General features: G+C 47.4%; 5 protein-coding genes across 9 annotated transcripts; 1 reads left to right on the top strand and 4 right to left on the bottom strand.

The window, feature by feature from the left end:
- Window position 1: 1 nt before the first annotated feature.
- On the bottom strand, window positions 2–5,413 carry Ice1 (Interacts with the C terminus of ELL 1). Its single transcript, XM_017166144.3, has 2 exons — window positions 3,907–5,413; window positions 2–3,846 (listed from the first exon to the last, which is right to left on the bottom strand). The coding sequence occupies exons 1-2, from the start codon at window positions 5,186–5,188 to the stop codon at window positions 17–19; spliced, it is 5,112 nt and encodes a 1,703-aa protein (XP_017021633.1). The 5' UTR covers window positions 5,189–5,413; the 3' UTR covers window positions 2–16.
- A 128-nt stretch (window positions 5,414–5,541) lies between these two features.
- roh (reduction of Rh1) lies at window positions 5,542–6,191 on the bottom strand. Its single transcript, XM_017166172.2, has 3 exons — window positions 6,060–6,191; window positions 5,780–5,980; window positions 5,542–5,714 (listed from the first exon to the last, which is right to left on the bottom strand). Exons 2-3 carry the CDS (start codon window positions 5,958–5,960, stop codon window positions 5,647–5,649), a joined length of 249 nt encoding a protein of 82 aa, XP_017021661.1. The 5' UTR covers window positions 5,961–5,980; window positions 6,060–6,191; the 3' UTR covers window positions 5,542–5,646.
- On the top strand, window positions 6,160–9,160 carry eIF2Bdelta (eukaryotic translation initiation factor 2B subunit delta). Of its 3 annotated transcripts, none has more exons than XM_017166157.3 (4): window positions 6,160–6,283; window positions 6,682–7,320; window positions 7,380–7,949; window positions 8,015–9,160. In XM_017166157.3, exons 2-4 carry the CDS (start codon window positions 6,823–6,825, stop codon window positions 8,696–8,698), a joined length of 1,752 nt encoding a protein of 583 aa, XP_017021646.1. In that variant the 5' UTR covers window positions 6,160–6,283; window positions 6,682–6,822; the 3' UTR covers window positions 8,699–9,160. The 3 variants fall into 3 exon arrangements, with proteins under 3 accessions (XP_017021646.1, XP_017021647.1, XP_070140158.1); XM_017166158.3 differs by having other exon boundaries at window positions 6,183–6,278; XM_070284057.1 differs by lacking the exon at window positions 6,160–6,283 and adding an exon at window positions 6,459–6,500.
- Window positions 9,146–16,895, bottom strand: Mtmr6 (Myotubularin related protein 6). Of its 2 annotated transcripts, none has more exons than XM_017166153.3 (10): window positions 16,651–16,895; window positions 13,266–13,382; window positions 11,435–11,597; window positions 11,090–11,373; window positions 10,876–11,010; window positions 10,584–10,813; window positions 10,010–10,522; window positions 9,708–9,950; window positions 9,415–9,637; window positions 9,146–9,346 (listed from the first exon to the last, which is right to left on the bottom strand). In XM_017166153.3, exons 1-10 carry the CDS (start codon window positions 16,672–16,674, stop codon window positions 9,203–9,205), a joined length of 2,076 nt encoding a protein of 691 aa, XP_017021642.1. In that variant the 5' UTR covers window positions 16,675–16,895; the 3' UTR covers window positions 9,146–9,202. The 2 variants fall into 2 exon arrangements, with proteins under 2 accessions (XP_017021642.1, XP_017021643.1); XM_017166154.3 differs by lacking the exon at window positions 16,651–16,895 and adding an exon at window positions 15,117–15,658.
- A 179-nt stretch (window positions 16,896–17,074) lies between these two features.
- Window positions 17,075–22,694, bottom strand: LOC108074209 (focadhesin). 2 transcript variants are annotated; one of them, XM_070284163.1, is made up of 7 exons: window positions 22,484–22,694; window positions 21,972–22,252; window positions 20,591–20,809; window positions 19,507–20,530; window positions 19,245–19,456; window positions 17,455–19,186; window positions 17,075–17,393 (listed from the first exon to the last, which is right to left on the bottom strand). In XM_070284163.1, exons 2-7 carry the CDS (start codon window positions 22,241–22,243, stop codon window positions 17,244–17,246), a joined length of 3,609 nt encoding a protein of 1,202 aa, XP_070140264.1. In that variant the 5' UTR covers window positions 22,244–22,252; window positions 22,484–22,694; the 3' UTR covers window positions 17,075–17,243. The 2 variants fall into 2 exon arrangements, with proteins under 2 accessions (XP_070140264.1, XP_017021636.1); XM_017166147.3 differs by having other exon boundaries at window positions 22,488–22,694.
- Between the last annotated feature and the right edge of the window lie 1,585 nt (window positions 22,695–24,279).

Here is a 24,279-nt window from a genome sequence, read left to right as displayed (position 1 = left end):
TTTACGAGAGCAGCGCCTACTTTCTGGCACAGATTCCTTTGGTGGCCAGGATGTGGTACTGCTTCCGCCGCTCCGCAAAGCAGCGCAGCATGGCCCGCGTGAGCGGATCCAGTGGATATTTGGGTCTGTAGTTCTGCAGGGCATCGCGTATGGTCTGGAATCCGAAGCGTTGCAGGCGCAGGCAGGCCTGGACAGCTGCCTGCTGGACACCGGGACGTGGCACGGCCACAATCAAGCGCTTGACGAGTCCCACAAGGGCAGAGATATCCGTATCTAAGGGGAGCGGCTTTAGAACCATCGAGATGCACTGCAGCACAGCTACGAGGCGGTCATCGTAGGACTCATCTTGGGCGAGATCACAGTAGCTGGTGGCCAGCGGCATTAGGTGCTCCGTGACAAGATCTACCACTTTGAGATGCGGACTGCGCCGGCAGAAGAGGGCAAAGGCGTAGCCAAGCTGCTCCAGGCTGCGGCCCGCCTTCAGCTTCTCTACGAGGTTCTCCAGCACCTGCTGCTTGCTGGGCTCAAAGGGCTGGTAGTGGTACTCGAAGCGCAGCTTGGAGAGCAGCAATCTTTCGGCACCATCCGGATCCTGCATGTCGTACGTCCGACTCATAAGCAAATGCTTAATCACAGTAATCAAGGGATCCGAGTGATCGTACTGCCGCTCCTCGCGGTGGGGCAGCGCCGTGGGAAACTGGCGGAGGACCGCCAGCACCGTCTCTGGCATATCCTGTTCGTAATGATAGAGCAGCTTGGCCAGCAGCAGTCTCGCCGGATTCGTGTATTCTTGGGTAACCCTGGCCGTGTTAGAAACCGCCTCTAGGTACAGCTTTACATACTTCATGGCCAATTCAGTGGGCGGTCTTTCCTTGGTGTTCCTGAACAGACGCTCCTCCAATTCAGCCAAAAATCTTGGCATGAATTTAAAGTAATTTAGAGCAGAAATCAGACGCTGGAGAGGATTTCCTTCGATGCCCATCTTGGTGATTACCACCACAAGGGCATTCACAATCACAGCCTCATCCTTGGTCAACTTGTACACCTCCAGGGAAAAGTCTTCAAGATCCAAACTCTCTTCTAGGTATTTACCAATGCTAGAGCATAGCTTTTGCTGCGATTTTCCCAGAGTTTTTCTTCGCAATTGGCTGAGCTTTGGCTGGGCTTTGTACTCATCAATTACATGTTCTATAATCGACTTTGGCTGGCCACCGTACTGCAAGCCATTAGGTTGCTCTAGAGGGATTTCGGGAATGGAATCAACGTTGTCATCAAGGGGCTCGGCACAGGGAGAAGCTGGCGACTCTTCGTAGCTTCCAAAACTTTGTTCAGGCTCATCTGGGTTTTTCTTTGACTTTGCAGGATCAGGACTATAGATCCCTTTGGGGGGTTCTGATTTATTTACAGCTGGCTGAAATTTTTCCACAGACTTTGCAGGAGCAGGATCCGTTTTGAGGGGCTCTAATTTACTTAGGGTTTGCTGGAACTGTTTCACAGCCTTTGCGGGAGCAGGATCCCTTCTCAGGGGCTCTGATTTATCTAAAGCTTGCTGCAACTGCCTTCTTATTTGCTCTACAAGCGATATTCGGTTCTCTGTCTGGGACTTCTCTTCTAGCAGCATTTGTTTGGCTCTCTGGCGAGTGAGGCGGCCTTCTCCTGGGGTAGGTGGACTCTTAATCTCGGATAGAGTTCTTTTTCGCTTGGAGGTTACTGTAGAAGGCGAGTCTTTAGACGTTATGCTAGGAGGTAATTCGGCATCAATGACCAGCTTGTCTTCGTCTCCGGAGTCGTCATTGGAGCTCAGGGCGGGACTTGATATTTGCGTGGAAAGCAACTTTTCTTTCTTTTGTAAATCCGAGTTGGAATCCCTGTTCAAACTAGGAATTAATTCTGTTTGGTCAGCATGATTCTCCGCCACAACCAGTGGTAAATCTGTTATATTTGTTTTAAGGGTCTGTTTCTTGTTTAGCTTATTTTCCTTGTATTCTGGCTTGTCGTCCGTTTCATTAAAAGTCTTAATATTTGCGGAATTGTGCTCCTTAGCCAGTGGCTCCTTAAAGCTCTCAGAGGAGGCCTCCATGTCTAGCAACTCTTTCTCTGATTCTTCGGGTGGCAGTTTGGTTTCTTCTTTGGACAACAGCTTTTTGCAGGATTCGGATTTATACTCCGAACTTGCCTCCTTAAGGAGCTTTTGCTTGCTGGATTCGGACTTACCTTGGCTTACATCTTCCTCCGATTCTATTGGATCCGATTCGGTATCTTCTTTGGGGAGCTGTTGTTTACTTGCTTCTTCCTCCGATTCAATAGGACGCCATTTGGTTTCTTGTTTAGGCAACAGCTTTTTGCAGGATTCGGATTCGGATACTTTGTCGTAGAACTCATCTTTCGACGCAATGGGACTCCATTTGGTTACCTCCTCAAGCAGCTCTTGCTCGCTGGCTTCAGACTCACTTAAGCTTAGGTCTTCCTCGGATTCTGCTGCATCCAATTCCGTATCTTCTTTAGGAAGCTTTTGTTCACTAGAGTCAGAGTCACTTCTATTAAACTCTTCCTCTGAATCCATAAAACTCGTTTTGGTTTCTGCTATTTCACTTTCACTTTCGCTTACATCTTCCTCCGACTCGGTGTCTTCCTTGGGCAGCTGTTCTTCACTTGCTTCAGACTCCGAATCACTGCCAAAAAGGTAGGAAATAGATCGTTTTGAATCCACTAAAGTTCTACCTTTGCTTTTATTAGACTTGCAGGAGTTGCTATCCAATAAAGAACCTGTAACACTCTGCATGGTGTAGTCCTCTGAATCGGAATCGCTGGAGTATACATTTTTATCCACTTCTGGTATTGCTTCTGTTATGAAAGCAGGGTGTTCCTGGTCGGAAAAAACCTTTTCAGAGTTCAAATCCGAATCAGTCTCTTCACTAGGTAACTGCTTTTCACACAGATTGGATTCTTTCTGGGAATCACTGCCATTAAAGGACGTATCCAGAGAACTTGGCGGTTCTTTTAGGAAGTTGGTAGTGTTTGCCTTTCCCTTTGGCTGATTTTCCATATCAAAATCAGCACTTCCAAGGACTGGTTCTGAAGGATTTAAAACCTCTGTAGACAAATCTGGTAAGCTAGTAATGATTGTCTTATCTTTTTGCTTATTTTTCAGTTTGGGACATGTACTTAAAGGCAGATCTGTTTCCTCAGTAAATAAATCTGGTAAAGTTGGAAGGTTTTCCTCTGGCTTTCCTTCTGTTTCCTGGCAGGTAATCCCTCCAGAGTCCTCTAAGTTTTCAGTATTTGCTGTGTGCTCCAGGTTTTCGTCTGGCTTTCCATCTGTTTCCTTGCAGGTAATCCCATTAAAGTGCTCCAGTTCCATGTCATCTTTCAAAGACGACTCAGTGTCTGCCAGGACTTTAGGTAAGGTTGGGAAGTGGCTTACACATTCACCCTCTGTGGCTTGCTCCTGTTCTGCCTGCCTTGTCACCTTGGAAGTCAACTGGAGCAAGTACATTTCCTCCTCATCCAATTCCATATTATCGAGATTATCACAGTTTGCCATGTTAAAAGTATTCAAGTTGCTTAAAAATTGTATGGCCGTCTCTGGCTCTTGTTCTTCGACTAATTTCACCGATTCCTGGGTGTTTCCTGGGTGATCCTCTGCAGGCTTCATCTCCTGACACGTTCGCTTGGCAATGGGCTTTATAAGAGAAGCAGCTGCCTGTCGCTTTTTAGATTTTCGCTTTCGTTCTTTAGGTTTTGGTGGCAGGCGTATGGGCGTGATATCCCCGCCGTGACTGATGTTTGGTGAGGCTATGATGGGATCTAAGCCAACGTCCATGCACTCCGTGCTGGCAGAGAAGTCTAAAAGGAACGTCGACTGGATTAATCCACTTACTGACTTGATTTTGTTGGGGTTTTTACCTTTCTTGCTGGCGCTATTGCTAGAGTTCTCCTCCGGCTGGCATTGGGTGCCCTCATAGAGCTCGTAGAGCCATCTGGTAAAGTCCGCCTGACTGACAGTGGGCGGGCTGGGGCGCCGCTGGAGCAGTCCCAGCACCATTTGGCCAAATACCTGCCACAGCTCCTCGAAGGCCTGCGGCGGCAGATTGGCCAGGCAGCTTTGGTTTTGAGGTAGAAAGTTGAGCAGCTCCTTGGCGAGCTCCCTGGAAGACCTAGCCTCCTCCTTAACGCTATCCAGCATGGTTCGCGAGGGTGGCCGTGAAGCGGACACCTTGATTTGCGGCGGCACCTCCGATATAAAGTCAATCTCCCGGTGTATATTACAAAGCGTGGTGCTGGTGGCCACACTGACGGTGGCGGGCATATGCTGCTCCTCCACTTCGAGTGGGAAATCACATAGGGGACTCAGCGGGCCCAGTGGTTCATCTCGCCAGGACAGCATTTCGTCGAGTATCTGTTGCACATTAGGCATTGGCTTCGGTTCGGGGAAGGTGGTGCCCACATGGCACTTCTTGATAAACGAGGCCGTCGTGGTGCCCCTGGTGGTGGTGGTGGCCTTGAACTGCATGCTCTGGTCGCGGGTCTGTATCAGATTCTCCACCTGCACGGCCACAGAACACAGAATGGGCTTCTCTGGGACAGGCCCCGCATCTGTTTGCGTAGCTTGGCTCCGCCGTTTGTTCCGCGGACTGGGACTCTTGGGCGTAGGCATACTGATGTTGGCCGTCTTGCAGTAGTCCTTCAGCTTCTTAACGATGTTCTGGTCACGACGCACTAAGCCAGCATCGTCGCCCAGTCGCTGTTCCAGCTGCAGGAGGATTCCTAGCACTTCTTTGGCATCTACGGGCAGAGCCCGCTTCTCCAGCTCCTCTTGCAGATTCTCGCCGATTATGACCTGCGCATCCAGCTCTTTCTCCAGCTCCGCGCACCGGTCGCCCAATTGCTGGGATTTCTTTTGCAGCTCAAGGCGCTGCTGTTTTTCCTTCTGGTACAGATCCGTCACCTCCTGTGCGGTGCGCTGCAGGTCGGCCAATTTTTTGTTCTGTGCCTGGAGCTGCTTCACCTGCCGGATCAAGTCGTCGCCTTGGGCAATTCGCTCTGCCAGCCGGATGCGCCTTTCCTTGACCCGCCCGTTGATCTTGGGCATCGGAATCTGCTTGTAGGGCGCCAGGAAGCCATCTTCCAGCGCTGTGGTGGTGTCCAGAAGGTGGTCAATATCGATGTCTGGAAACTCGAGGTCCATGGCTGCGGTATTTCACGTGGTCGCGTTATTGCTCGCCGCCACGGCGGTTACATCGGGTGGAAAGGGAAACACGAATGCATTTCTCTTAATACTCGGCGATTACAGCTGCTATTTTGAAGTCTGTGGCGGTGGGTTGACTGGTTTAATATACAAAACAGAAAACTAAAACAATAATCCGCGTTTTTCTGCAGCCGGTCACCAAAACATTTCCCATAGAGATGTGACCGCAGCGATAGGTTGACCCAGAACAAAGTTATCGATAGGTTTTTGGTATATTTCAGGGGTCCATTAAAATACCATTCTCAGAAATTTCTTAACGCCATTTTACATTTTCATTAATATTATTAAAATCATTTTATTTCCGTTTTCAACTCATTTTATTCGCCGATTTCACGTTAAACCAAACACAAACAGCTCTGAAATGTTGATGCAACTATTAAAACTAAGTGACTGGCCGTTTAGTGGTGCTCGGCATGCTCCTTAGCCTGGGACTCGGCCCATGCCTTCTTGTTTCCCTCGGAGTTGGCTGAAAGGTGGCAAAATAAAGTTTAGCACAATGATTAAATAACAGATATTCAGCAAGAAACGCACCCAATTTGCTGATCTTGTAGAACACGGGAACGCAGGCGATGGCTGCAACGAAGTAGTAGCGCCAGATCCACTGGTTCTTCACATAGTGCTTGATGGGGAACTGGGCGATCTTCGCCGAGAACGTGTAGGGGTAACGCATGGGGCGCCCGGCGGGCTTCTCAGCTGCAGCTTTGTCGGCCATGGTAGTTGAAGATTTGGATGCTGCGGCAATCAAAACGATGGATTTTCAATTTATGCAAAAATTATGTAATTTTCAGCAGCGGCAGGCGAACGTACGTACCTCACAAAAAGACAGCTATGGGAATGCCAACTTGCTTGGGGTAACAAACGCTAAAAATGGCTTTGCCTATCGAAATACTTATCGGTGGCAGTATTTAATACTTTTCCTAGTATATATATACAAGGAAATCTCTGGTACCACTGGGACCCAATATCAGCTGGTAGACTTTTTGCCATCGTGAGCAAACTTTTGACGCCAACATAAAATAAAACACAAATTGTAAGGTAAATGGGTAACCATATACAAAACTGTGCGTTGCTTCGAGCTCTTAACAAACTAACCAAAAACCCTGAAGCCAAGCCTGGAAGCTAGCCACGCTGCTACTTAAGTTTGAGCCTGCCACCTTTCACATGTCCTTTTGCCATTTAAAAAAACAAGCCTCTTTCTCTATATTTCAAGCTTTCTTTCGCAATGGTTGTAGCCAGCGAACAGGTGCCACAGGTATCTAGCTAAACACACTTGAGTCCTATTAACTTTTGTTTGATTTTATCAAGTATCAAAATTTAGACTTAAATTTTGCATGGCTCTTTCAGTTGATACCTGGATTGGTTATATCTTACAAACATTACTGAATCATTAAGCTCTTTTAAATCCCAATTAATCCCAAATTCCACCACCGCAGACTGACGGTCAGAGCGCAAAGACCAAGCAAAAGAAGCAAAGGCAACGCAATCGACCTCGCAACAAACGAAATCGCCACGAAGATAGCAATCTAAACAACACACCGGAAACCGAGAGCTCAGCCACCGATTCTGCAAGTGCAATGCCGGGCGATAAGAGTGAAAAAACGGATGCGGTGGCCACGGAGAAGACGCGGGAGCAGGTAATGGCCGAGAGGGAGGCCAAGAAGCTAGCCAAACAGGCCAAGAAACAGAAGAATCCCAGTGCAGCCACTGCAGCCGGTGTGGCCACTCCAGCAACCACAATTATCACGGAAGTGGAGCAGACCACCATAACCACCAAGCTGACGACGACCACCACAACCAAGGCCAAGGAGAAGCTGGAACTGTTGGAAAAGAAAGCGGATACGGCGGTTACAAAGACATCCCCTGCGCCTGTGGAGAACGGCAAGGAAGAAAAGTCTCGAGAACAGATCAAGGCTGAACGGGAGGCCAAGAAGGCGGCCAAAAAGGCAGGCAAAAGCACGGTAGATAAAGTTGAGGCCGCCACCCAGCAGTTGTCCAACTTAAAGGTGACAGAAAACGTTCAAACACCAGCAGCAGCCAAGGCACAACCTCCCAGCTCCCTCGAAGCAAATCAGGTGAGATTTCTCTCCACAAACATCATAATCTTCAATTAAAATACCTTCTTCTACCACAGAAAAAACCAACTCTTAGCAAGGCCGAAAGACGTGCCATCCAAGAAGCCCAGCGTGCAGCCAAGGCTCAGGGACAGGCAGCCAAGAAACCGCAGCCTGGAGGCAAGGCTTCTACTGCTGCCCCACCCAGCAAGGAGCTTAAAAGGGAGAGCGTGTCTCCCGCCAAAGCAGCCACCAGCAGTTCCCCCAGCAAAGGTTCAACATCGGGTACTCCGCAGAGTGAGTGCCGGGTGAGGCTGTTCAATCACCTGGTTTGCGCCAAGGGAGACAGCCTGTTCATTAACGATCCCCTCGTCCACCCGAGCATAGCTCGTTTGGGTGTGCAATATGCCAAACGGACGGTTGTGGGTTCCAATGCCCGGTGCATTGCCTTCCTTCATGCGCTGCGGCAAGTGGTCCATGACTTTGAGACGCCGCCGAAGAAGGAGTTTGGACGCAGCTTGGATGCGGCTGTAAAGCATCATGTAGATCACCTGCACAAGTGCCGACCGCTGGCGGTTTCCGTCTCCAATGCCTACAAGCAGTTTAAGAACCAGCTCACCCAACTGCCAGCGGATACGCCAGAAACGGAGGTAAGTCCTTCCGTGAAGGTCCTTCCATAAATTCCTTATAAAAAAGCTTGAAATTCCTCTTGCAGTTAAAGGAGCTCCTGGACCACTTCATCGACACTTACATAGAGAATCAGATTGGCAAGGCAGCCCAAGCAATAAGCGGCTTCCTCCAGGAGAAGATCACCGATGGCGATGTCCTGCTCACCTTTGCCTGCTCCTCACTCATCCAGTTTATCTGCGAGGAGGCCAAGCGGCGGCAGGTCTCCTTTCGGGTGATTGTCGTCGATTCCCGTCCCGGCTGCGAGGGCCAGGAGATGCTGCGCCGCCTGCATGCCTATGGTATACCCTGCACCTATGTCCTCATCAATGCCGTGGGTTATGTCATGCCGGAGGCCACTAAGGTTTTATTGGGTGCCCATGCCTTGCTGGCCAATGGCTATGTAATGGCAAGGACGGGTACGGCTCAGGTGGCTCTGGTGGCCAATGCCAATAATGTCCCAGTGCTGGTCTGCTGCGAGACGCACAAGTTCAGTGAGCGCTTCCAAACGGACGCCATTGTGTACAACGAGCTGAGCGATCCCAACCAGCTGGTGCGCGGCGACAAGTGTCAGCTGAACAACTGGGCGGCGAAGGGTAAGCTGATGCCGCTGAACCTCAACTATGATATAACGCCACCGGAACTGGTGAATGCCGTGGTCACCGAGGTGGCCATCCTGCCCTGCACCAGTGTTCCTGTCATCCTGCGCATCAAGCCGGACATTGGCTACTAAGGGCAGGTCGGAGAATTTGTTGAATAAATAATTTTTATTACACTTTTTGATCAAATCGATAAACAAGGTTGCGTCTCGCCGGTTAATGCTAGTGGAATATATATGTATTAGTTAGTTCCGTGCCGCCCAGTGTCTGTACATCTTGGCTCCGGAATATCTTTGGGAAAGTATCTCCACCTAGAGAACTGTTTCCTCTTTCGTACATGTATTTTACATTCATAATTTGCACTCGATTGTACTTATTTTCCAGCTTAGGGATGTGTGCTTTCGGGTAGTAGCTCTAAATTCTAACAACAAAATACAGTTTTGTGCCCGACTTACATAGACTAGGATCATTCCTGGGAAGCGGATCTACTCGGGAGGGGGGAATGGGTGTATCCATTTGCAACAACTTTGAATGAGAGCTTCTATAAGCAGCTACTGGCTACAAATGCAACAATAAATACATACAATACAATTTAATTTAATAGAGTTATCATTTCCAATCACTGCCTGACTTGCCCCTTACGGGCTCTGCTTTTGCATCTGCATTTGCCGGAAGCAGCCGCGGCACACGGGCACTGCCTTGCCACTGTCGTGTCCAGGCAAAGCCACATTCTTGTCTATGCAACGCTCGCAGAAGATGTCCCCGCAGCGCCAGCAATGGGTCTAAAGAAGGATTAAGAAGAGGGAATACTATAATAAAGAGGATTGCTAATAGTGGTTCCGATTGTTACCTTTTTCGTAAACTGATCAAAGGGCGTGGAACAGGAGCAGGTGGTCACATTCCTCATGGGCTTCCAGTCCACAGCCACGGAGTTGATCTCCTCGGGCAAGGTTTGCGGCGCACTGGCTTGCTCCGCATTCAGCGACAAGCTGGCAAAGGACATGTTGCTGGCTTTTAAAGGATGATCGTCATCGGCAGCCGAGAGTTCGCTCAGCTTTTTGTCATAATTGTATCTGTTGAGGAACATACATATATTATAAAGATTATACGATCCCTGGTATATATTTCAAATTTAGGACTTACTTGTTATCATTGATCTCTGCGCTGGCGGGCTCCTTGCTGACCTTTGCGGTGTTGCTGGTGGCATCCTGCAGCTTCTTGGCCGATTTGGAGATGTAGTTCTTGAAACTGGCTATGCGCTTGGTTAGATGCTGCACGTGATCCTCCAAGGAGTTGCAGTGTTCCTTGCTATCGAGAAGCAGATCGCCTAGAGGCTCTCGCGGATGAATGCCGCTCTCAAAACGGCTGTACATGCCCCGCCAGAATCTAGCCAAGAAAAACAAAAGATTAAATCATAACAAAAAGCATTTAAAAATTCCAATTACTTGATGCACTGGGGCGCCAGGTTGGCCTTGATGGACTCATCCACATTGGGCTTGTACAGCGGATTAATATACTCATTCAGGTGGTTGGCCATGAAGCCCCACAGGGAGAATGTGCGCTCTGCCAGCTTCAAGTCCAGGCGATCCTTCTCGCAGTTACCCACAAAGGTGCCAAACTGACACGAATGCACATGGTCGTGTAGGATCAGCAGGAAGCGCTCGTTAAACTCAAAGGATTCGCTGCGCTGCGACATCAGCTGCCAGGTGCAGTCCAGGAACTGGGTAAAAATCGGTGAGACTTCTCGCGCATCCGTCTGAATGTGACCGCAACGCTCGCTAAACTTGTGCCCAAAGGCCAGCCAGTCCTTCTCGATCAAAGCCTGGAAGCCCTTGATGGTCCGGTAGTAGGGATTCAGCATGAGCTGGGCCAGCGAGCACACCTGGGCAGTGCGATCCCAGCCATCAGAGCAGTGGACCACCACAGACACACCCTTGTCCACAGCGTTGGCTATAAAGCTGTGAAGGGAGAGAAGAATATGTAGGGAATACCCAACCATTTCCTCTTCTATTTGCCCACCTCGACGTGTCCAATATGGAGCGTATGTGCTTCAGCCAGCCGGATGACTCGAGGGCATTCAAAAAAGCGCTCATCGTCGGTGACTTTTGTTCGCAGGCCTCCAGCACTTTCTGCAGGCTGGCACGTTGCACGTGAATATTCTCGATGCCCAGGAAATGGAACTTGATGTTCTCGTAGAAGGCCTCGTTCTCGTATCCCTTGCCGGCGGCTCTGTTGGCCATCGCATTTATCTGTGAACCGAAACCGAGTCTAAGTGGTTTTATTTACATATGCTAAGCATTTAGGAACTTACCCGCGGCCTCGTGTCCACCACGTACATGTAGTCTGTGTTTGGATTTGTCTTGCGTATGGCCTCCAGCATTTGCTCATCCTCCAGACAGCGGGCACTGAAGCCGGACAGGGGCTGACTGCAGCGGCAAATGGAGGCCTAAGTTAATAGATTTTGAGTTTATTAAAGTTCTTTAGTAGTTTTAATAATATTTTAAGGTTTTAATATATATATTCACCTTGTTATTGTGCAGATAGGTAAGCGCTGGCAGGCGACCCTTGGAGCGGAATCGCGAGCTGCTGATCAGCATTAGCGTGGTGGCCTCCTTGGGCACATAGATCTGACGCGGATAAGTGTCGCACAGCTCGTACTTTTCGTTCATGGAGCACAGCGTCCAGTTCTCGTTGGGCACCAGCATGTGCTTGAACTCGGCCTCCAGCTTGAAGAAGTCCCAGCCGGCATTCTTGGGGAAATCATCCTTGGCCGGTTGGTAATTGAAGCAATACAATTTGTTGATGGACACTGCAACCCCCGGGAAATGATTTTGTTATTTGCATATTATACTTGGTTTTTGCACTCTTACCCGGCTGGAAGAGCTTAAGGAGCGAGGTGTATACATCGTGGCACTCGGAGTCCTTGGGTATGACAAATGTCACCGACAAGAAGGTCTTGCAACGGATGAGCAGCGGCGATCCTGTGGTGCTTAGTGGTAGCTTTTCAATGCTGGCCACGTGCATGTGAAGTATCTGAAGGTTATAGGAATTACTTAATTAATTTCTTTCCTAATCTAAAATAATTAGCTTGCTCAATATTTGTTGAAAAAATCCTAGCTAAGATCCCAACTAAGCTCTTAATAAAGCATTTCAATCTACAAGTGAATTAGATACTTATTTCTGACGCTACAACTCTCGAAGTTCTATGTACGTGCCTGCATCCCAGATACTATATACTCTACCAAATCAAACTCATATGATACTAAATACCAATCATACAAGCTTACTGCCTGTTACTTTCCTCAAAAAAATACAGCTTATGGCCCTGACTTCGTCCAGGGTTGCGATTATGCAACTGTTCGCCCCAAAAAAAAGAAAACACGGAAAACCTCAATGGAACTCTACTTACTTTCCCACCCCCCCTTTTGGGGGAGACCGACTACGTGCCTGGCCAGGAACTGCTTTCGCCACTAAATAATTGATGCGCCCCAGTGGCGGGCAGTAAAAAAAAAAATAAACAAAAGTGAAGTAAGGGAGCCAGGACAAGGGGCAGCTGCTGGATTATGAGAAACTAAAAGCAAGCAATTTTCAATGGCACAGAAAATCGATATCTCCTTTGCTGCTCTTCTTAAATGCCAGGCCACTCTGCTGCCGCTGGACTTGGTTTCAACTTTTAATTAACCACTTAGTGTGTGGGCGACTCATCCGGGGATAGTGCGGGGGCTTCTCCTGGGGCCACTTGTGGCACTCGGGTTCGCCAACTTGCACCAGGAGAGCTTCAGCGGCGACGAGTGCATAATTAATACAATTTTTGGCTTGGCAATTAAAATGCAATGCATGCGTGATTTTGGAGGGCAACTGAAAAAAAAATATTACGTATACGCCGGGTAGGGCAATTTGCAGATGGAATAATTAAGCACATTTAGTGGCACTTGCACACCCAGTGATGTGGGGTTTTCCTGTAGTAAAAACGAGGGAATATCAAAGGATACTACCACTGGCTTGGCGCTGAGCCATTGTCCTTTTAATATAGCAGCGCAAGGAGAGCCCCCAGCTTGGAGGCTAACAAATCGCGTTGCCCGGGACAATAGTGAGGCGTTAAGCTGGCACAGCATTTACTAGTTGATTTTCCTTCCCCCTCTTGGCATTGCATTTAAAGAGTTTCCCTTGGTGGTAACAAGGAAATATGCTTTGCAATTAATACACACAATAGCTGTGGGCGAATGGGGCGTATACGCAACACGCTTATGCAAACTTTCTTTTGTACGCCTTGGAATGCAGTTTGTAGAATTAAATTCCTTCGATAAACAGGCTAAACTTAAAGCAACAGAAACATGTTGCAAAAACTTGTTAAAAGGAAACTTTTCCGCAGCAAGGCACTTATCCTAAGCGTAAGCCTTGGTGCTTGGTGGAAATGCAGCAGATCTCAGCCAGCTTATGGTTTTTTCTAAAAAACATTTTGACAGCTGCAGAGAGGTTGGAAATAAACCAAAAAAACCCATTTAAGCACGTACCCAGAGACGCAGACTAAGGTGACTCACTAAAGTGTTTGTTTTGTTTGGTTTTGTTTTAGTTTCTCTTTTTTTTTCCAGGCCAAGCAAATAAACATTCAGCACTCTTAAGTGAACTGAAAAAAGTTCTTGCCACACACAATGGCCGCGTTTTTAGTTGAAGAAATTGATGATGTCATCCTTCACTTACCCAGGTCTCCTTGTTGCTGTCGGGCTCCACGAAAATCAAATGGGTGGCTGTCAGATATAGGGTACCCACCGTGGGATTCTTGGTGTTGTAGCGATCTATCATCCGCACGTTTTCCACCTGTAAAGAGAAGAGAGAAAAATTGGTTACACTTTGATTTAAATTCTTTCTTTTTTGGCGAGCGGAATTTCTGGTACTTTCTTTCAGCTGCTGCTGCCCCCCCACTGACGTCAGTGGAATTCATATAGTTATCCCCCTGCCAAGGATAAAAAACAAACTGCATTGACACTAAAAGGACGAAGGGAAAGTTTTTCAATCAACGTTTCAGCGAATCCTCAGAACTTCATCAAACATTCAACAGGAACTCAGGATATATCACAGGATGTATGTATATGGTATGTAGGTTAACTTTAAAGCATCAAATAAATATGGGCATCCTCGCTGCCCTTTTGCGGTTAGTTGGTATTCAGCCATTAAATAAAACCGCCGGGCAGCCAGCAGCCGACACATTAATTCCTTTGATGGTCCTTCAGGTCCTTCTACCCTACTCCTCATCCCAGTCCCTCGCTTTCGTAGGCTTTCCTTTTTGTTTTTCGTTGCCTCCCCGGGTAGGAGGCAGTTTTTATTGCCCTGGAGACTTACATATTGCATGTCCCGGGAGCTGTTCATCATCGGACTAATTTCCTTTCATGTCACTCAGATTGAGGCCTTTGTTTGAGCCGGGTCCATGGTCGGCGAATAGATAAGGTTAGTTAATTGTCTGATTTAGCCAGTGGGAGTTCATTACTCTCGCCCGGCGGGGCGGACAATTCAATTTAACATGTAAATTATATATGGGCTTCACGGCCGGATGATTGGCTTACAGATACTCGGCTAGCAACATTAGGAGGTTTTGTAATCGCTCCATGGAGTATTGCATTTATAGAGTAATGGGTTGGGGATTAAAAAGATTTATATTTAATTTTCTCACTTGTTGTTTTTACTTTTAAATGGGAAGTAACCTTGTAGGTTTAGTTAATTATATAAAAAATAGAGCCCTGTTGAATGCTCTGAAGAGACACCCTTTGGGGGCTTCGAACTGTTGAAATTCGATTCGATACATTAAATCCCTTAAATTAAACCAATATCCCTTAAGGCTGTATATTTTTCCTCAGGCATATTTAACACATATTGCTCTTTAGACTTAAATTAGCTGAACAATGAAACAACTAATCTTACATAACAATAAATTTCTAGCTAATCCTTCCTTGCTAAACCAATTCAAACCAATGATCAAATGTGTGTCAAAAGCCATAAATCGAACATAAAATTGGAAACACACGCCGGCTGCCATTAAACCTCAAACAACGGAATTGCAAATAGAGATTAAATTGAACCCAGACCCCGGGAGACCTTGGTAGATGTCAGCCTGTTGCCACCACAGTGGCGACAACACTAGATGAACGAGTGCAATTTGCCCCAGCCCAGAGGAAGCAATTCCATCTCTGACTTTGATTGACAACCCATTACATTCCGCACTCGAGTGTCCTGCTGGCAATGCAACAATTCAACAATTTGTACGTGCTTGTGGCAGGGAGTGACGCACAAGGCGCTCCGGATGCAGGGCAGGATGTATATAGTCCAACTGCAGTTTTCCTCTAACCAAGTGACCCAAATAGTTGGGGAACAGTTTCGGGAAGGGCAAGTGCCTCCCAGGTCCCCGAACATATTGCCCGAGCTCTCTGGCCCGCTGGTAATTTGCATATTTTCCGGCCACTAGCCGGTGGCAATGCGTAAAACGGAAAATTAGTTGGATTCCATTCTCTCCCGCATCGTTGAGATTTGCATAAAAATGGGCCGCAAGGCAGTTGTTACCTTCTTGAGCACAGTGTTGCCATTGTAGAAGACGGGCGCCTCGTTAAACTCCTCCTCGATCCACGATACGACTTTGTCGGAGACGAAGGGCGGCACGGGCACACCCCAAAGCCGCTTGTTCCCGTCCGGCGGCTCTTCCGTCTCCGGCGAGATGTTGTCGAAGCTCAGGCGCAGCGCTGAGGTGGGGGACAGTTGGCGCTCGATCTCGTTGAACTTGTTCATGAATCGGGTGAAGTCCATTGTGCAAGAGCCAGCCGGATTTTATTGATTTTAAGTCAACAACAAAAACAATAACAACAGGAGGGAGGGCGCTCGCAAATCAAACGGAATGAATTCGCGCTGGGTGGGCGGTAATAACTCTTGAGACTTTCACTTTTCGCCTGCCGCACGAACGGCAAAACTCGAAATGTACACTGCAAATCGCTGTGGCTTCTTGTGTGCGATTTTCTATTGGCTTTCTCTGGGTGTATGTGTGTGTGTGAGTGCTTTTCGGAGAAAGCGAGAGCTGCGATGCGCTCCCGTCGAGCGTGGAAAGTTAACTCAGCTGCCTGCCAGGCGCTTAAAAGCGTGCTACGATTTGTGTTGGGGAATTTTGGCATGAAGGGAAAAGCTCTCTTTGACATGGGAAATTTAAAGAGAGCAAGCAGGGCACATTTGCATACCCTGCAAGGGTTATAGGTTCTGTTTACTAACGGTTAGAAGGGATTTTTAAGAAGCAATAGAAAAATATTACTGGAAGTTCAAATGAAAATGAAATGAGATTTAAATAAAGAAAATAATAAACAATATAAACAAATAATAAAAATTAATCTTATATCTACAAATACTGTCCAGATTCCCGCCAAAATGGTTTTTGATATTATATCCTTTTAAAAAGCGCCAAATACTTTGTAAGAAAATATAAGCCCTTTTAGGCGCTTAACTGATTAAAATAGATTTGGCCTCAATTGACTTTTAATAAATTGCGATTTCTGTAATTAACGTCAAGAGATTAGATTTCTACTGATTACACACCTTGTGGAATATTTTACCCTGGAATTTTACCCTTTCAACAAAATAATTTCATATTCCAAGCTCAATATAAACAATCCTGTGGAAGGCCTGGGATTCGGACATCTCCATTGATGCTGAGGGTATTATTTTCGACAAGTTACTTTTTCACGGTTAAAAACTGGCCCCTCAAATTGCGCCTGTGTGGGATGTTGTGGGTGTGGATTCATGGGAGAGAGGTCACCCCCACCTATTTACTTTCTATGCGCATGTTTTACGGTCATATATTAATAGATATGAAATTGGTTCTTGTTGCTTTCTCGGGAAATGCTTCCCACGATATGGTGGGGGAGAGGGCGTGGAGCAGCCAGCCGGTAGCTCCTTTTCGCCTGCACAGGTCAACACCTGACCGTCCCATCGATTTTCAAGCCATCCAGGCGGATGACTCACAACCCTTTCGGGCATCCAGGTGCTCCCCACATAACGGCCATGGCTGCGTTTAACCCTATCGCACAATTTGGCATTGATTAAGCTGGGAACTAACCTTGGCGAGCTTTATTTCGTCCATTGTTTACGTTCTGATTGGGTTTTTCCTGTTGCCTGCGTTGAAGAGCGCGCGGTGCTGAATCACAGTCCGGCTTGAGTGGACACCGGTTTTAGAAGCACACGCGACGAAAGCTTTGGTATTTGGTGTTAATTGTTGATGCACTTTCCTATTTAATTTGCATTTTTGATAAATAATAATAATTCTGCGATTTGGTGTGACCGTGTTTAAGCCGTTAAAATATACCGTGGAACTGTCCACTCGGGCCACATGGCAGTTAATATCGATAACATACCACAGAATAAGGTGACCAGAGTTACTTGCTTTTAATAATTTCAAATTTTAAAGGTAACGGTTTTACAGAATAAGCTTTTTGTAATACACTGCAAAAATATTTCTATTTAATTCTAAAATTAAATTGTGTGCGCAAAAATGCCTTTAATATAATAGTTCAAATTTGAAACACATATAAATAACAAAGATTGCTGTTTGCTATCAAAAATTGACTAACATTGACGGTATAGTGTGGGCTTAACCCTTCAAGTGCACTTGAGGCGTGGGTTAAATGCGGTGAGTGTATTCGTCATTGGTGCTTATTTACGCAGGCCTACGTATTTGGTCCAGACGCCCTTGTTGTCAAAATATGGCTTATTCCGGGAGCAAATGATGGCCTCCCTGAACACATCGGCATAGGAAGAGGGCATGGAAGTGTGTTTGTACAAGTTAAAGAGGAATTCGTAGACCTGAAAAGGATACAAGCGCATTAAAATAAGATTTTTAAATAATTTTAGGGTTATTTCAGACCTTGGCCTCCTGATCCTTCCAGAAAATATGATCGCACAGGTACTGCATGCTCTCCGGGAAGAGCGCCAATCGCTGCTTGTCATCCTTGGCCACCACATCCACACTGCCCAGCAGAACTGCACAGCCGGAGAGCACATCCACCGCCAGCATAAAGATGTCCAGCAGATACAGAGCCCGGTTCACCTTCTCCTTGTTGGAGGCCTCGGCCAGCAGCATCTGGATCTCCAGGAACATCTCTGATATCCAGTTGCAGGCATGTTCGTCGCTTCCAAAGGCATACAGTGTGGCAGCCAGGTGACGATAGAAGAATGCTCGCTCCTCCTCCCGCTTTTCATAGGCATCTATGATGGGCGTTAGCCACTTCAAAGGATTCGGCAGCTTCTCGTTGTACAGCACCAGATAACATCTGATAATGGTGGCCTTTTTGAGTTTGCCAGCTGGTGTCTCCCACCAGTTAGCAGGCGTGGTCAGCCCATCAATAGCATTTGGATGCAGGGTGGCCACCACCTCGGTGTAGCGTTCGAAAAGCCTTGAATCCAGATTCACTGAGTCCATGTAGCGCTCCACAATCAGCGTGAAGACATCGAGGACCTCGGGTATGTCGCACTTTCCCGTAAAAATGTACTTGACGCTCTCCAGGAACTTCTCAAAGAGACAGCCTTCTGCAAAGTCGTTGAGTTGCGATTCCTTGAAGCAATACACAGCCACTTTCTCGGCAAAGTTCTTTAAGATTTGCAAGCTCACGCTGTTGGCAATCTCCGGCAGCAGCGAGAAGAGTAGGAGGAGATCCTCCTCAAAACAGTTGGGCTCAAAGTCCACCAGGAAGTTCTCTAGCAATCGCTTGGCTGTGCGCGAGTTCAAAGCCTGATTCTTGGCTATCATTATGCAGTACTTCCGGGCATCAAAGGACAGGTGAAAGAAGCTCGTGAGGCAGCTCCAGTCGAGTGGCGGAATGGGCTTGGAGAACTTCTTCGACAGCGAACGCAGAGCAAAGGTCACGGCATAGGGCTCGGGCACGTAGTCCCCAAAGCGAGCCTGGCTCACCACATAATTGGTGACCGCTCGAAGGGGACTGGTGGCGAACAGACCCACCAGCTTGCGTGGCTCTGGTTTTCCCTCGGGCAACCGATACACTCCACTCCGGAAGCCATCAATCTCGCTGCCTATGTGATGGGAAATCAGATCTGCCGCTGCATCTCCACACTCGGGACGTATCTTCTGCAGCAGCTGCACCCACACCTCACCCGGCACTGTCTCCTGCTGGAGATCTAGGACCTCCCGGCCACCTGGGACACTAACACCTCCTCCGACAATCTCAAATCGAAACTGGGCTGGTATGTGGCGTAGATTGAGGGTGGTTCCCGGCTCATAGTTCTTCAAGGCAGCCAGGGAATTCCGAACCTGTGCGGCATCTGTGCCAGGACGACTAATGGCCTGCCACAGCTGTTCCAAAGCATCGTCCGCCAGCTTCTCGTACTCCAATGTGGGCGTCTGCAGGAGCGGCACAAGGCCAAAGAATCTGTAGAGCGACTTAAGGGTTTGTGGACGCTGTTCACTGCGGAATTTACTGCCCAAGGCCTGCCAGGTGGAGGCTATGTTTACGGTGTGGCTATCGCACAAGGCATAGATGGCATCCAGGGCCAGGGCAGTGGCTAGATCACCTGCCTCATCAGAGCAGTTGTTGAGGGTGTTGCTAAGATGAGGCAGCAGCTCCGAGCCATGCAAAGAGGGTCTGAAAAAACAAGGAATTTGTTAAGGATAATAAGGAAGATTATAAATTTTCTACTTACTTTTCCTGACAGATTTCCCTCATGGCATGGGTGCGTGCTATCTGCAGTTCCCAGCGCTTGTCGCCCTCCGGCAGAGGCTGCGCTATTTGCTTTAACAGAAAAGGATAAGTACGCGTTTCCACACGCCACAAGCGCAGATACAAATCCACGCAAAAGGTGCCATTCTCAGCAGACAGATTCCTTATGGTGTTGAGTATCATGGGGACATTGTCCTAAAATAAAACATTAATTAAGGAACTTTAGAAACTTCCAAGAGACTCACCTTGGACACTGCAAAGCTGGCCAAGCCCCTCATTAGCTCCAGTTGCAGCTCCGGATTGTTTTCGTGGGCCAGCTTAAAGATATACGTCATGAGGAAGTCATAGGCAATGCCCTCGTTCACTTTGATGATCTGCAAGATGACCTCATAGATCTTGAACCAGCAGTCCACTGGAGGCTCTCTTGAGAGGAATAAAGCCCTAAGGAACAGATGCAAGCGCTGACAGAAGGCCGTATTGGCCTTGACATTTAAGGCATCTACAAACGCAAACACATCCTGGTTATCAGAGGCATCAAACGACTCCACCAGAGTGGCCAGATCAAAGGCTATTGCTATGTCCGGATGATAGTTGCGCATGTGGGCAGGCTTTAGCAACTTGGTGGCTATTCTCTCTCCATCCTGCTCCGATCTCTGGGTATCCAGCACCCTGTCCACTATCTGGTGAGCCAACGCCAAGCCCTCTGCGGGTATGAATGCAGTCTGAGACATCCACTGGATTATGCCGTCCAGACACATGTTCAGAATGTATTCATGGCCACAGCGCTCCTGTACCACCACGAAAACGATGATGCGCAGCAGATCCGCCAAATAGAATGGCGATAGAACGTGCAGCACCTCCGATAGGAGCACGAGCAGCACATGGTAGTGATCCTTGGTGTGCTCTCGCGTGGCATGGAGCACTCGCAGCAAGCATTGCAGGCTGGGACGCGGATCGATGCCGTAGTTGGCCAGTTGCTTTATCAAACAAGCCTGATAGATGGCCAGATCTATGGATTGGGCGTGATCCTCGCGCTGGAGGAAGTGATCGATGGCCTCAATCACCAGAATGCTGGTGCACAAGCAGGTGCTGGCATTGTTGAACTTGCTCCAGGCCAGCAGCTCCTGCATTAAAGCTCTAGCCTCTGGTTGATTGCCACTAAGGTTGAGGAGGCAAGTCCAAATGGGCTTAACATCGTGCAGGGTTTGAGGATTGCAGAGTATGTATAGGAACACCGGACGAAGGTACTCTATACTATAGTCCCGAATGCTGGTTGTTTAAAGGGAAAACATGGGTTAATCTGTTGGGAGGGGTAATATAAGTACTTACCCCTTGTCATGGTGCTGACAGATGCCAATGATCTTGTTGCTCACATCGTGCATGTTCACACTCGAGTGCTGGAGCAGCGAGATCAGAGGATGCTGCTGGGTCTTCAGGCCATAGGAGCACTGGTAGGACTCCTGATCTTTGAGCAGCGACGTCTTGCGCTTCAAGTTAAGGAGCTGGAGACCCAGAACGCTTTCCGTTATGATGGAAAAGTGCAGGGGTCTGTAAGGAAAATGAGAAAATTTTCATTATTTCTTTTTAATTATTGTATTCACTTTACACTTTACTTTATAATTGTTACGATTCCTGGTACAAATCTATGAAAATATTAAAGCTACATGAAAAATATGCAACTTAATCAGCAAAAAAGCCACTTTGCCTCAGAAACCCAAGTAATCAGTGTTAAATTCCAGATAAAAGTACAATGTAAGCCATCATTAAGGTGGAACTGGCGTTTAGCACCCACTTCCGGGGGCAGTAGGAGCTGGCAGGCAGCAGAAAATCAGCAGTCAAGGATTAGGAGGTGGAGCAAATCGCTTTGCGTTTGACGGGGTAATTATTATTCACGCGCTGACCGCTGCTCCCCCCTGCAGGCCAATTAATATGCAATCCTTTTTACCTGCACCTGCACTCGGCTAGCACTTGCAGCCCGCCTTATCAAGGTTAATTCCGGTCTTACATGACCGCTGTTGTTCGTCCTTCGTCAGCAAACATTTCAAGTTCAATGCCAGACTCTAAGCCAACGCCTTTTGCATACAAATCAAATCAAATATTTGGTAGTCAAGGACGCTGGACATGATATAGGAGGAAGAGGACTTTCTACCTGTGCGTGGCTGGAAGTGGCTAATAGTTTTTATGGCACCGCCTGCATAATCGCTTAGAGCCAGAAGATTGACGACCACGGATTGCGGCCAAGCGGAAATCAACTCAATGCCAAAATAGAACTGGGTTTGAGGGGAGTAACACAGCAAGAGTCATAATTCATTTGCGCATTTGTTACATGACGTGCCAAGTGCTGGGGGGCAATTAATTTGGGCCACGCGTCCAGCGGAAATGCGAGGGATTGCGTGCTGACGGAGGGACAACAATGTTCCTGGAGGCACTCGGTGGCAGGCGTTAAATGGCGCGTTAATTAAGTGGCTGCAGTGGGTTTAGCTTTGCTGACTGCTTCGGTAATTTATGCACCTTTATGTGGGCAATTTTGCAAAATGAAATCGCTGCGCTCCACTTAGCCTGCACCTACAGCAGCTGCTCCCGCTCCTGCTCCTCCTCCACCTGCTGCAGGAAGTTCAAAGGCGCGCCCCTGCGGAATTGTGCTATGTGGGTCGTGGGCGTGTTTCCAGCTAGATATAGATATAGACATGCAGATACTTTATACTCTTACCCCGCACTGGCCAGCATGGAGAGCAAACTGTTCTGCACTCCATTGGCCTCCAAGGCGCCCTCGTCCACCAGCCGCACCAGCGTCTGACAGCTCATCAGGCTCAGTTGCATGTGTTCGTGCTTGCACTGCGACTTGAGGAACTCGATTTCCTTGATCTGGTGCTCCGGCACCTGCTTGTCCCGACTCTCCACTATTTTCGTGTAGATCTTCTCCAGGCAGGCGGCCAATTTGACCACCGAACTGGTCGGCTTTATGCTGGCAAAGTCCTCCATGATGTGGTGCTGAAAACAGTGCAAAAACACAACTTATGTAGACTGAGAGATTTATGGTTTGTTTGGGCCCCCCGAAGTCGCGACGACTTTTCACCAACGGTGTGCGCGGCGCGTGTCCTTTCTGCTGCTCGGCTGCCACTCGAATGGAGAAGCCGATGTCGCAACGTCTGGGTTTGAACATTGCCGCGTTTCCTTGCGCTTTTCCACCCTCGTTGGGGCCACCACCCACTCTAGACTCACTCACGTTTTCCTTGTTTACTCCGGATTCGCTGACCACTGCGTGCTAGCTCATTTCAAGGATGTGGCGATGCAGGAAGCCAGTTGGTTAAGTTGGGTTTCCGTGTGAAAAGCTGTTTGAGCGGGGAAAACTGGGGAAATTATTGCAAAATAAATAAAAAGAAAAGCCGGTTGGCGAGGTTTTGTTTTGGTGCTTATCCAGTGTGACCGCGGTGCGGGCGTAGAAATATACCAAGGGATTGCGAGAAAAACACCAACTACGGGGGTTTCTGCAGAAACGATGGCAGCCCTGTTTTAACGGTATCTTGGGGATTTTAAATTCAAAATAGGAAATTTCAGCTTTAACATTTTACTTAAAAATACAATTTAAAGCTAAAATTACTAAATACCAATAAAGAATATACAGAGAAGAATAGGGTTATAGCTTAACTTACAGATTAAAGAATTAAAAACCATAGGAACTAGTTTCGTTTATAATAATTACTAAAAACTTCTTTTAACTTTTTCATTGTAAATTCACACGAAAATTAAATTTTAAATTACAGATTCTCCTTATTTAAATATCTATTAACTGAAAAGAATTCCGCTAGTAAATCTCCATTCCATTCAAGAAACCAATTCATCTTCATTTAATTCCATTTGCTAACCATGAAAAAAATTAAGCGAAATCTGAGAAACCCAACCAGCACTTATAAAAAAGTTAAACATTCGGATAATGGACTGCCCTTTGGCCGAGGAGGAAGCCAGAATTTATGTCCCAACACCAACTTCACCCGTTGATTTATTTACAGCATGCTCAGTTAAGCCACTACAACCTCATCAGCATCCTGCTGCTCCGAGTATCCTTTCGGTCCTGCGGAGCTGCTTCCGGGCCCTTGTTCTTTGCCGGCTGCTTTTTCAGTTAATTGACTTTATGCATTTTTGCAACTCCGCCGCGCCCCGTTGTCGTCGTAAAATGGAATTAATTATGCTGCTGCCGTTGCAGCTATAAAAATGTAACCAACCAGAATGGAGCTTCATAAAGGCCAGCGGACTCGGGACAAGGTGCTCCGAAAAAAAAGAGGCGAAGCCTCTGCTGGGAAAGTGAGCTCCAGCGAGTTTAAACTGCAATCATTCATGGCCGGCGCCCGCGAATCCTCAAACGGCAACGGAAAAAGCGGCGAAGACAAAGGTTAAGCCCAAGACAGGCCAACGTAATTTCCGCTTCCTGCCCCGGAGTTCATATTTTTCGGCAACTCCTTTCCTTTTTGCTCTTTGCTTTTCCGTTCCCCCTTTAACTTTTAGCTGGGGATTTATGATTTTATTACCAAATGGCAAAAAGGCATTGCAGAACGCAGAACTCGGAAGGCGGAAGCACTTTTTAACTCTGCGATTTTTGCAACTCAACTTGGGTTCTTTTTTTTTATTTGATTTTCTCCTTTTTTTTTTCTTGGCAAGGTGGCAGACCGAACTGCTGCAATTTGATCGCTTAAAATATTTCCCACAGTCTTAAAATGTGTATATCTTGAGCTCAAACAGATTTTGCGGTCTTTGTTATGTGGTTTATCGCGGGGGGCTTTTCATAATTTTCTTCTATTTTCAAGGCCACAAATCCTGGGGCATCTGTTGCTTTTCACCTTTATGGCCTGATGGCAAGTTTCAATACAATTTTCAACGGAAAATGTACATTAAGTATGTAGGAGGAGCAAGGACCTGTTGACAGAGAGTTCCTGAATATTTGCGGTTAAGTTAAGCCTGGCCAAGTTTACGATTCACTCGGTTAAGGTACACGATTTATTGAGTTGTATATTTGGCAACAG

Source organism: Drosophila kikkawai, chromosome 2R, assembly GCF_030179895.1.
Source record: "Drosophila kikkawai strain 14028-0561.14 chromosome 2R, DkikHiC1v2, whole genome shotgun sequence".
NCBI lineage: Eukaryota > Metazoa > Arthropoda > Insecta > Diptera > Drosophilidae > Drosophila > Drosophila kikkawai.
This window is presented reverse-complemented; position numbering and strand designations above follow the sequence as displayed.

What these genes read in the sequence shown, in the direction of transcription:
- eIF2Bdelta (XM_070284057.1), top strand. Translation starts at nt 6,471, where the DNA reads ATGGTTGTAGCCAGCGAACAGGTGCCACAG. An exon ending in GCTCCCTCGAAGCAAATCAG is followed by an intron (nt 7,321 to 7,379) that starts GTGAGATTTCTC and finishes CTTCTACCACAG; the next exon opens with AAAAAACCAACTCTTAGCAA. An exon ending in CGGATACGCCAGAAACGGAG is followed by an intron (nt 7,950 to 8,014) that starts GTAAGTCCTTCC and finishes TTCCTCTTGCAG; the next exon opens with TTAAAGGAGCTCCTGGACCA.
- Mtmr6 (XM_017166154.3), bottom strand. Translation starts at nt 15,356, where the DNA reads ATGGACTTCACCCGATTCATGAACAAGTTCAACGAGATCGAGCGCCAA. An exon ending in TCCATATTGGACACGTCGAG is followed by an intron (nt 10,523 to 10,583) that starts GTGGGCAAATAG and finishes CTCCCTTCACAG; the next exon opens with CTTTATAGCCAACGCTGTGG. An exon ending in GCAGAGATCAATGATAACAA is followed by an intron (nt 9,638 to 9,707) that starts GTAAGTCCTAAA and finishes GTTCCTCAACAG; the next exon opens with ATACAATTATGACAAAAAGC.
- roh (XM_017166172.2), bottom strand. Translation starts at nt 5,960, where the DNA reads ATGGCCGACAAAGCTGCAGCTGAGAAGCCCGCCGGGCGCCCCATGCGT. An exon ending in CTACAAGATCAGCAAATTGG is followed by an intron (nt 5,715 to 5,779) that starts GTGCGTTTCTTG and finishes GCCACCTTTCAG; the next exon opens with CCAACTCCGAGGGAAACAAG.
- LOC108074209 (XM_070284163.1), bottom strand. Translation starts at nt 22,243, where the DNA reads ATGGAGGACTTTGCCAGCATAAAGCCGACCAGTTCGGTGGTCAAATTG. An exon ending in TCCATGCTGGCCAGTGCGGG is followed by an intron (nt 20,810 to 21,971) that starts GTAAGAGTATAA and finishes TTTTCCTTACAG; the next exon opens with ACCCCTGCACTTTTCCATCA. An exon ending in GGAAGGATCAGGAGGCCAAG is followed by an intron (nt 17,394 to 17,454) that starts GTCTGAAATAAC and finishes TATCCTTTTCAG; the next exon opens with GTCTACGAATTCCTCTTTAA.
- Ice1 (XM_017166144.3), bottom strand. Translation starts at nt 5,188, where the DNA reads ATGGACCTCGAGTTTCCAGACATCGATATTGACCACCTTCTGGACACC. An exon ending in CAATAGCGCCAGCAAGAAAG is followed by an intron (nt 3,847 to 3,906) that starts GTAAAAACCCCA and finishes CGTTCCTTTTAG; the next exon opens with ACTTCTCTGCCAGCACGGAG.